Genomic DNA, 11,315 nt, shown 5'->3' with positions numbered 1-11,315 from the left:
GGCGCGCCGGTGAGGGGCCGAGCCCCGCCGCAGCCGCCCCTGGGCGGGTGACGAGGGCGCCGTGAAGCGCCATCCGCGCCCTGACGGGCAGAGCCCGCTCAGGGACGCCACCTCCCCCCCCTCCGCCGCCGCTGGGGAGCTGGCCCCTCGTGCGCCCGCACCGCGGCGAGCGGGCGCCGCGTTTCCCCCTACGCTGCAGCCGTGAGGGGTGCCGGTGGCGGCTCGCGGCTCCGAGCTCCCGGGGCGGGCGGGCTCTGTGCCTCCCGCGGGCGCCCGGGCGGCTCGGCCGGCCGCCCCTCAGCGAGCGCCGCGCCTCCCCGCGCCGCCCCCAGAGGATGGCGCTGCAGCACCGGCCTTGCGGCGCGGCGGCGCGGGGCGCTGGCGCCCGGCAGGGGGCGCTGCGGGGAGGTCCGGCGGCGGCGCGGCGGCGGCCGCGGGGCTGCGGTGCGCGGGAGGCGGCGGGAGGGCTGATGCCGCACAGCCGTGCCGGTCCCGGCGGAGGCATGAGGCGCGCGGGGCGGGCGGGGAGCGGCGCGGCAGAGCGCGGGTCGGCGCGGCCCTGAGCGAAGCCTCCGCGCCGCGCTCCCGCAGAGCGACTATGGCCGGGGGAAGGCGAGGGCTGGTGGCGCCTCAGAACACGTTTCTCGAGAACATCGTGCGAAGGTCTAACGGTAAGGGGGGACCGGGGCGGCGGGGAGGCGCCGGCGCCCCGGGGCTGAGGGCGAGCTCCCACTGGGGCGAAGCAGCCTGCCGCTTCCTCGGCGGGGGCAGCCCCGGGCGGAGGGGCGTTGAGCCCCGGCCGCTCCCAGGCGGTTCCGCCGAAGCGGCGCATCCAGGTGCCGGGGCTGAAGCCTGTGCCGCCGGCCGGCTGCGCCGCCCGAGTCCTGCGGAGAGCCCCCGACCCGGGCAGCGGGGCGGCGCGGGGCTCCGGCTGCAGGTGCGCGGCACGGCGGGGCGGCCGGGAGATCTGCCGGCCGGGCTGTGCCCGGTGCGGGGCGAGATCCGCGCCCGAGGGGCGAGCCCGGGGCAGCCTGACCCGGCACGGGGGGCGAGGGGGGTCGGGCCACTGGTGGGGTCCGGCGCTCGGCGGGGGCTGGGGCTGGGGCTGCGGCTGCGGGGGCACGGCGGCTTCGGCCGGGGAGGCGGTGCGGGGATTCAAGATGGTCTCTGGGAAGGGAAAGCCCGGTGCTGGGGGATCGGCGAGGGCTGCCTGTCTGAGTTGAAAGGGAAGATTTGTCATAAGTGAGGAGAGAGTTTGCCATTTTGAGGGCTGAGGGTAGGTAATTTTTTTTCCTAGTGCACTGTAACCTGGTCTTTCTCTTGGAAAACTGTGGAGTGGAAAATGCCTCGAATTTCACAACTGCATGCAAATATGCATTAATGTTATCCAGATTCTTTCACTTAGGGACTTACCAAAAGCTGTACCCTCAGTAAGCCTGCGACCATGCAAGCATTTATGTATTTGTTTAAACCTAGCCACGTGCATTTTTTTAAAGCTATGAGCCTAAGTTCTGCCATTTTTAATGCTTCCATTGACTTCAATGGGGTTACTTAAGGGATTAAGAACTTCTGGTATGATTGAGAATATGCAGGATCAAGCTCCTTTTGAAGGCAAGACGACTGACTTAATTTAAAATATACTCAGCTTGTTCAGATAAGGCAAAGACAATTAACCCTCTTGATAAGCAACTCAAATTATCCAAAGAATGATTTTCAATTTTTTTTTTTTCAATTAGGCGATATTATTGCAGAAATAGGTTTTGATAAGACCAAGTTTTCACATAAAATTGTGAGGCTCTTTTTATAGGTTGTTTCTCTCTGCAACTTTCCTGTAGAAGGGAAGGGGTTGGAAGCTGCATTCCTGAAAAAATACTCACCATTCTTACAGTGAATCTTGCCCTCGTTTTTTAAAAAATGAAATATTACATTTCATCACATTCAGGCTGCTTCTCTAATATTCCAACACCAGTTATCTAAGGCTTTTCTCAAAACTGTCTTGAGTTTGTAGATTATATTCTTCATTAAAAACCAATTTTCTCTTATGACTTTCAGTGCCAAAACCTTGATGCAATAAATCAGTTGAGGTTTGGAGATGGGAGGAATCATGCAGCAGAAGCTGTGCTCTGTTTTTCCCTCTCTTCCCCCATTATTAAGAAGGTGTAGTGCTAGACAGCACAGGTAAAATGACAGCACTCCATTTCCAAATGCTCAGCAAGTCCTGAAGGCTGTAATCAATACCAGTTTTTAGATTAAGCTTGGTAGGAAGTGATGCGCAGTTCAGACATATTAGGAGAAGCTTAGGGAAGTGACTCAGGTTTAGAAGACCATTTCTTCTGTAACGCGCCTTCTAGTTTTTGCTGGACCCAGTCCAGCTTTGCTGTAAATGTGATGCCATCACATACGAACGCTGTATGAATCAGTTCTAACGTGGGACCATCAGCCTCTTCTAGCCTCTGTCTTGTTCAGGAGACAAGGATAGCCTCCTTTCTCTCCTCATCTGGCAGGGCTGTGCTGGCCGGTGTCGGGGCAGTATGGAAACATGCCGGTTCCTTCTTGCCTGTCTCGTCTTGGCCTGCCTACTTGGCCTTTGAGATGATTTGGGATGCCCACAAGATGAGTGCTTAAATGGGCCCATAAAGCTTGAGGTTTGGCTCCCCCTTCTTGGTTTCATTCGATTGGGTAGTAATGTGACCCACAATGAAACTATCTAGGCCATTTGGGATTTGCCAAATAAACTTTGGGCTTGTTGTCAAACTGTATTTGCTGGCACATGCAAGCAAGTTAAGTAGTGCCAACAGATATTGAGTTGATACAGATATAGGAATGTTCCTAATTTGGGGAGGATTCCCTTTGAGAGGAGAAGAATTTGGTCGTTGAACAGAAATAGATACTGAATAAGTGCTTCACTTAAAGGTATTTGTATATGACATGCATCCACAGTCATAGGTGAACTGAAGAAAACACATTCTTGCTACGTGTTTTATTTTGGGGCAGGAGGTGTTAACTCAGTGAAAGAGGCTGTATGGTAACAACAAAGTAATTGGCATGCAACTTCTTTTGGAAGCGTTGCTCTAAGGACAGCACTAATTATACCATTTTTTACCAGTAGTTTAACAAGGAATTCTTTGGACAGCCTCTCATATTAGATGTGGGACTGGTAAGCTGATGCACGTTCAATGGCTAAATGTAATAGCAGTGTACATAGGCATGCAAGTTCAGGGTTTTTCCATTAGGGTTAACATTTTGTTCATGTTCATATCACACCATCTGCAGCAAGACTCACCTCAAACTCCGTTGGTCTGAATCGTCTCCTTTAGTGTTATTAGGGACGAGAGCTGCTTCTTAGGTTGCAAATCAACTGAGACAGGTTCTCATGCACTAAATGCCAGCCAAAAGAGCTACGCTAGGGTTAGAAGCTGCACAGTATTTCCTCTCCACACGTTGGAGTAAAGAAGGAACTGAGAATTTCTCAGCCCATCCTGGGATGGCCTTATGATAGCACGCATAGGAAAGAATATATAAAGTGTCATCTGCCTAGACCTGTGGACCTCATCTGGTCCTCTGTGATTTCTTCTCACAAGAAGACCTTTGGATGAAGTGTGAACTTAAGATTCTTTCCTCTTTGAAATGAGGGACACCATAATCCTGCTTGTCTTGTATTTAATGTTTAAAAGCTGTGTTTCTATACTAGCCATGTAGAGCTAGAAAAATAAATGTTGCATGTAGTGCTTGGTTGACAAAAATTTGTTTGAAGCATTAAAATATTTAAAGACCAGAACACCCAATGGGACAGAAAATGAGCCCATGCTGTAAAACAGTGCAGTATGTAAAAATCACTAGTCCCTGATGGTTACTGCTAATGTGATATTAATGTTTTTCTCGGGTAATGTAATACACCCACAGTATACAAGCACTATAACAATAACAGTTATAATCTTGGTTCATGGCCAAGGCACCCAATTCAAATGGTGCAGTATGTTATAGAGAATACCGATTCTTTGTGATATTCCGATGCTTTATCAATAACTGGAGGCAAAAATACTTTTCAGTTTACATAAATGCCAGATAGATTCTGCAGTCCTTCCTCGGTCAAAATTCTCACTGAGGTACATGATAATTGCACACGTGTAAGGATGGCAAAAGCAAGCCCTGTCTTTACATGGCTTTGGGATTTCAGTGGAAGTCGCAGATGCTTTTCTGATTTATTGACAAAACAAGGAGATTGGAAGAAGGGGAGGTTAGAGGGCATAAGGCTGTGTGAATTTAGTCTTGCTTTCACTAAATCCCCTGGGAACACCCTAAGGAGACGTCAGGTGTGGAAGCAAACCTGCACCCTTTGATGGAGAATGCAGCGAGTTCCCTGTAGAGGGAAAGAAAAAGCGCCTTCAGACACAAATCCTGAGAATAACAGACATTTCCGTGATTTATGGCATTACTTCCACTGGAGACTATAAAGACCCAGTACAATAAACATTCTGCAACCTGGGCATGCTAACCTTGTACCATTGCCTGAGGAGAGAAATTAACTTTATTATAAACAGCTCTGAAACTGAAAAAACTGTTTTTGTGTTCAGCCAGAGAGAAATGCAAAGGAAACTAACAGAGAATGAAGAACTAAACCGAGTTTTATTTTCGTATGTTTGCACTTGAATAAAATGCTCGTTTAAATGAAATGTTTGCAAAGGGTCCTTAACCTGACAGTGTTGTGTCTACTGCAACCTGGCCCTGCCTGCCTTCCCTTCAAAACCTAAAGCAGCGAGCAGCATGGTATGGAGACGCAGACAGGGCTGCAGCTGAAGCGATTTGGGTCCAGAAACAGTATATGCATACTCCCCCAAAGGTAGGGTTTACTATCTTAAGTGTTGTGGGTCTAATCGCTTTCAGACTACTGAGCTGTTGTGTTGGTAGGGAACACATGTATGAACATGGCAAGCTCTGCATCACTCTTCTGTTTGTGATGTGCCAAGGGTAGTCAGGTCTTGGGCATCACTGAGGTACCTCATACTACTGCAACACTTCTGATGAATAGCATCAGTCATCAAGAAAGTATTTTCATCCTGAGAACAGGACTGTTTTTGTTGAAATTAGCAAGCATATTTTTGGGGTGGAGTACACTTTTCTGTTTCTGTTTGATAGAATATGTTTGGTTTCCTGATAGTTCATAAATTTCCATAATTTTCAATGAATCTTCAAGCAACACTGGGTGAAATCCATTATTTGCAGAGGACCGGCTCAGAAACCTTGTGCAGCAAATAAATTACATCATAGTGTGATCTTGTAAGGTTCTATTGAATAGGGAAATGCATTTTAGTGACTGTTTTAGATATGAAAGTACTGAAAAGGACAAAGTTAATTGTGCACAGGGAAGAGCAATATTGAGGTATTCCTTATGAGGTGCAATATCTGGGTTAAGCTATCCTAGTTCTTAAAGCTCCCAAAAGGGCTGACTTGGAAGACTGTAACGGATCTACTGGAGGTTTTCAGCTCCGTGCTGCAAGTTTAAAGTCTCCTCCGCCTTCTGGACTTCAGTGGGTTAATTTCAGCATAAAAACCCAAACGTAATGGAATAGAGGGGTCTGGCCTGGAGAATGCTTCTCTTCCCTTGTATGGAAGGCTCTTTGCCAGAGTCACACCTTGCAAAACGTGCATGGAAAACTGCTGGATCAGTAATAACATGGTGCTATATGTATATAGTGTCTTTACATGAAGATTTTCTTTCTCTTGCCATTACTGTGGCTTGCCCTGTGCAAGGCAAAGTGAATGTTATCCTCTACAAATCTGGCATCCAGTGGTTGAAGTTGAGTCTGTACCCTTTTGTATCTAATCCTGCAAGACCCAGTTTATTCAAACTTTCCTATAAAATAACTTTTGGCTGAGTAAAGTCCACGAGTGTAGGTCTGTCTGTTGGCACTGATTAAAACAAGACATTTAGCCATGAAAGCAGCAGACCTTCAAAAAGCACAAGGGGACAACTTGTAGGTTTCCCAAACTGAGAATGAAACAAAGGAAAGGGTTTCATTTCTTCCTGATATTCCTTCTTTTCTAAGATAACAACTGTGGAGACGCTTTTATTTTCATCCATGTTTTTCATATGATTGGTCAGTACATCAAAATATCTGTTCACTATTGGCAGGTTTTTTTTTTTCCTCACTATCACTAGAGTTGAATATAAAATGGTTTTTTGCTGGCTTTTACTAGGCCAGAAGTTTCTAGTTTTGTGTGTGCATCTTTATGCATTTAGAAATGTATGACCTGATTTCCTTAAAATGACTTTTATAGATAGTAAGAAAAAAACTGTACAACACAGAGATGATAGGTAATGTGTTTTAAAATTAATGTTCTGAAAGCTCAAGAAGTTCTACTGTGATAATTCAACATATCAATCCATTTCTGCATTAAATCCTAGAACAAGATCGTAAAACAAATCTTAATGAAAACCATTCATTGGAGAATTTGTTAATGCATTTTTGTAACTCATATAGCTAAAAGTGAGCAGGGAGTTAGGTCTTGTCAGATGCTTTTAAGGCTTTTGATGGCTGTAGCTATAATCAGTAAATCAAATGGCTTCTTTAAACTAATGGAAGACCCATACAATTGATGCGACTAAAACATGCTTTTTCCTGGATTTTTTTTAAGATCAGATGGGGGGAGAAAAAAACTCTGTCTGATTAAATGGTGACGTCTCACTGCTAAACAGTATTTTTGTCCTTTATTAAGAATGGTGCAATGTATGACTCTTAACACTGATGAACTTTCTAATTTATGAAAATTGTTTTATGCTAACATCACATTTGTCTAAATGTCTTTTTTTTTTTTTTTAATTTCTCGGTATGGACAGTACTTCTGGGATTGGCAAAGAATGATGCTATGCATAATATACATATGACAGCTTCTGTGCACTTTCAATTTCAGCTATTCTTGTTCCATTATTCTGCACTAATTTGTTTTATTTAAAAAAAATACAGATAATTATGAAGATTTTACAGCTGTTAGTGTTGGAGGGATGTATTCTTTTCAATTTAAACTTTTCTCGTGGTAGAGGCCTACTGTGAAATATTTGCTATAACAATGCAAAATAACAAATGTTGAGATGGAACCAGTAGTTTTTATCTATACTGCTGGCTGAAATTAGCATTCATTTTCTGTAATGATTCAAACTGAGTCACTTGAAGTTGTTTTTTTAGTTAGTGTCTCTTGTTATTTGTGGTAAGTATGATGAAATACATTTTTTAATAATTCTTTTCAGCCTGTACTTGCACTGTGCTCTGGAGTACACATGACAGTGTAAGTCATGTTTGAATAAAGCATGAAATGCCTGCATTTAGTGGATTGTGTTCATGCTGTAGCAGCCAAGGAGCTTTTAAATCCACTTTTTTTTCTGTAAAATAAATAGTTATATAAAACTTTTATAAAACATGTAAGCCCAAACGAACCTATCTATAGGGTTTTATAATATGTTGTTTTGTATTAGAATGAGGCTACAGCTTAGGATAATTTGGTCTCAATATTAAGGTTGTACAATTTCGAGGCCACTATGTCATTATTCTATAGAGAGATCAAGTTGTTCAATGGGATATTTAAACATTGATGCACTCCCACTCTAGGAATGAATACAAGAAGATACTGAGTGGATGTGTGTATCCACGTAACACCATTGACTTCTACAGGAGAATGTGGGTGGAAGAGCAGAATTCTGTCTTATTACTTTTATTCTACTATGTGAATAGTCTTCTGGTCCTTTGAGCAGCTCTGTACTTGCTTTGAATACAGTTACAGCACCTCTGTTAAGATGAAAATTTGGTTGGTTCCTGTGTCTTTCCTCCCTGAAGTGTGAGTCTTGAATCCCATGTATGCAAAGAAAGGATTGAATAGGTGCTTGAAATTCAGTTTGACTTATTTGTACTGATTTAGGGCCATATTTTGATCTCAGAAGTTACGTTTGAACAATGTAACTACTCAGTGTGACTAAATGCTTCTGGTTTACTTTTTTCAAAGCTAAGACTAAACATGAGCAAAAATTTATACATACCTATCCTTTGCAAATTGTTAAAGCAAAAGCACAATATGAGCTGTGTGACAGTAGCAATTTTGACAGGCCTACTTATAAACAACGTCCTATTTCCATGCATTGTGTTCCTTACCGAAAACGAAACGATCTCTATTTTCCCCATATCCAAATGATGCTACTTGTGATATAAAGTCACAAGTTTGTAAATACCAGAATTGTTTAGAAACTCGTCTGTCCCTTGTACTTAAGCTCTATGATACAGTCTTTAATCATATGACAGTTGCACATGATTCTTGCCTACCGCACATTTCTTATGCTGGCTGTGGCATAGCACCTATGCTGCCTTATGCCCAGCTAACGGAACAGTAGCTAAGGAGGCTGTATCCGCTGCCCCTGTCCCCAGTGACCACAGGTAGGGTAAGAAACCTATTTACTAAGCAGTTCTTTTAGTTCTGCTGTAGTAGTGGTTTGTGCTTTGTAATGCTAGAGGTGTAGGTTTGCTCCACTGAAGATCCATGGGAGGAGTTTGAGACATGATAAAAAAAGACATGCTGGTCTCAATAACCAGGGTTATGTCCTCACCCAACATGATGAAGGCTGTGGTCTGGAATGAGGAGGGCAATTTCTCTTCTGTTGGAGACTGATGGGAGAATTCGCAAGTTTGGTGAGGAGCAGGTCTTCCCACCACGGTGAACCTGATTCGTCTTTCACTGAGAGGGGAATAAATTAGGAGCAAATCTTTTGAGTTTTGTATTTGTGTGATGACTGTGGGAAAAGATATTAATATATTTAAATGACATTTGTGTACTGTGCCAACCGGAGCACCCTTGTGGGGGGCTTTGACAGAGCCGCATACATATCTGAAAGTGCAGTGGGCACCAGCCTCTGTTGTTACCAAGGTCTGTGCTAGAACTCACAGAGCAGAGGTTTTCTCTGTGCTTCCTCTATGCAGGCAGCAATGTGGGAACGTGTCTGGCAGCGTGGTGGGAATATGTCTGGCTGCTGGTCTCTGAATGTGTCCCAGAAGAGGGCCCATGTGTCACTGAAGGGACAGGGAAGGCAGAACTGGTGTGCTGGCCTCTGGAAAGACCTGGGGGGCTCAGCTTGGCCAGGTCCGCCTTACAGGAGAGGCTGGGATGCTATGGGTGCAAATGTGCAGCAGTGGAGGGGAATGGTAGGGAGGAAGCATTTCAGTAACTTGCTCCATGCTCGTTGCAAGGAGGTGACCTCTCCTCAGTCAGCTAATCCCAACTGGATACATGTCTGTGAGGTGTTTTTTGTCCTCAGGCATTTTGGAAGTTTGAGCTGATGGACAGTTTTGGTTAAACAAAGCACTGTATAGAACAACAAGATTCAGTAGATACGGTAGTTTCGGTGAAGCTGGGCATTCTAGAGACTTGCTATCGCTGCTGTTAAAGGATTGCTGTTATTTGGAAAGACTATTTTCTGATTCTTCTGTGACGGTGTATTTTGTGAGTGGAGGAAAGTACTGGTTTCAGTGACTGAGCAAAATCCATTCTTACATTTTGGAAGGAGTTAAAATGTTTTTCTTGTTGCTTTAAAGCAGCTGTGTCTAATTGAAAGTGATAATCCAAAATGGGTCTGACATTTGAGTGTGTAAAGGCTGACATGTGGATATACTGCAGTGAACAGAACTGACTTGTGGAAAATGCAGGCTAGAAAATATGAAGTGAGGCATTTCACAAAGTAACCAGTGCTGCAGACCCTCATCACAGAAGCCCACCCTACTCATGCAAGTAACTGTGCTACCTTTGAGATACTACAGTTCTTACTTGTGTTTCTGCAGCATGATGTGCTCTGTGCTGTGCTTCTACATATTTCTATGCCTCCCAATGGTCTTGCTCAGACAGTGCCTAATGCAGCACAAGCCAGAACCCCAGGTCTTCTTTATGTGAGCCTGCCCTCTCCAGTTCCTAGCTCAGTTCTTCTTGGAGCTGATAAGAAGGGCCAATGATGCTTACAGCTTCTCCTTGGGCCAGGTGATACCACTAACCCAATTGACATTGTGATAGAAATTGATTTCCTGGTAAGGGAGTCCTTTGAGTCCTTTCAAAGAGATGCCTCAAGTCACTAAATAGTTTCAGTGCTGCAGCTATCACATGTACATTTTACTTCCTGTCTTTGAAGAGAATTTAGCGGTGGATTTCTTCATGGTCTTTCTCTGACCAACTCCCTTCCTGGCCTTGTTGACCCACTTGTGAGTCCCCAAGAGGCTTTGCCCTGTGATGCTCAAGGAGTTCACTAGAGCATCCCTCGTGCTTGTTGTGCAACAAAGCCACAGCTGTTTCCTGACCTCTGGGACCCCGTGTCCCTGCAGATGGAGAGGCAATATTTGCCTCAGTGGATGTTATTTAATATTTTCTTATGTTAGGAACAATTGTTTAACAGATTATGAGCTGTCTCCAAGCAGCACATTGTCAGGAATGTCAATGCAATTGAATGTAAATGATAGCAATGAGAACAGCCCTTCTACCTCCGGGTTATCTGTCAGAATAAACTATGCAGGGGAGTTATAAGTGGGAGTCCTTATTTTATGCTGTGTCTTGTCGGTGTTTGCACAGGCGAAACACTGTTGTCGGAGACACTCCTTCTGAAGAAATGCAGGTGTGTTCTCCAGGTAGGCACAGAACCACTGTTGTGTCATTGTTTTGTCTTTAAAGAGATCTGGGAAGAGGAGTGAGTAACTGGAAAGAAATTCCTATTTGTCTCCAAGACCCTTTCTTTGCAGATGCTGGGGCTCCCACTCTGGACTGTTAGGCCACAGCAAGTTTTAAAAAAAAAAAAAAAAGAAACCACCAACAAAAAAAGTGGGTACAGGAAGTTTGTAAACTACCAATGCAGATTGTCTCTCCCTTTGCAACAAAATCAGGAACAAAGGAACTGATCATCCTGAGCCTGGTAACCTTGCAAGGAAAGCTGGCAGGGAGTGGTGGGTTGGAAACCTCTTTCCTGGCCTGGCAGTTTGGATGGTGCTACATTACACCTTCTCTTGGCTGCTTAGCTACTGTGCTCACAGGGGCCAACGGCTTCTCTGCAGGCTTTCAGCTGCATGGGGAGTTCCCAAGCATTGGGCTGTGCAGGGCGTTTTTTTGGATCTAGGGATCACCCCAGGGCAAGCACTAAAAAAGTGCAGCAATGGAGCTGGAGGAGCAAGCCCAAAGATGAGTCAGGGGTGTGGTGTTGACTCCAGAGAATGGGTCCCACTTCAGTATTTACTTCCTGTGTATTTGTAAGCTATGTAAAGCCTGGATCAAAGAAGTGTGAAGATGCATGAAGTGGGAACTAG

The 11,315-nt window shown here is 45.0% G+C and overlaps 1 protein-coding gene across 1 annotated transcript in view; it reads left to right on the top strand.

Moving 5' to 3' along the window:
* Positions 1 to 432: 432 nt before the first annotated feature.
* The window catches only part of KCNH1 (potassium voltage-gated channel subfamily H member 1), a 187,632-nt gene continuing 176,749 nt past the window's right edge, over positions 433 to 11,315 (top strand). Inside the window, exon 1 of the mRNA XM_075147926.1 lies at positions 433 to 671. Within this exon, the coding sequence (XP_075004027.1) occupies positions 599 to 671 (73 nt within the window). The 5' untranslated portion in view covers positions 433 to 598. The remainder of the gene's footprint in view (positions 672 to 11,315) is intronic.

This window comes from Calonectris borealis, chromosome 3 (genome assembly GCF_964195595.1).
Source record: "Calonectris borealis chromosome 3, bCalBor7.hap1.2, whole genome shotgun sequence".
Classification (NCBI taxonomy): domain Eukaryota; kingdom Metazoa; phylum Chordata; class Aves; order Procellariiformes; family Procellariidae; genus Calonectris; species Calonectris borealis.
The sequence above is the reverse complement of the archived record's forward strand: the minus strand, read 5'-3'. Positions and strand labels throughout refer to the sequence as shown.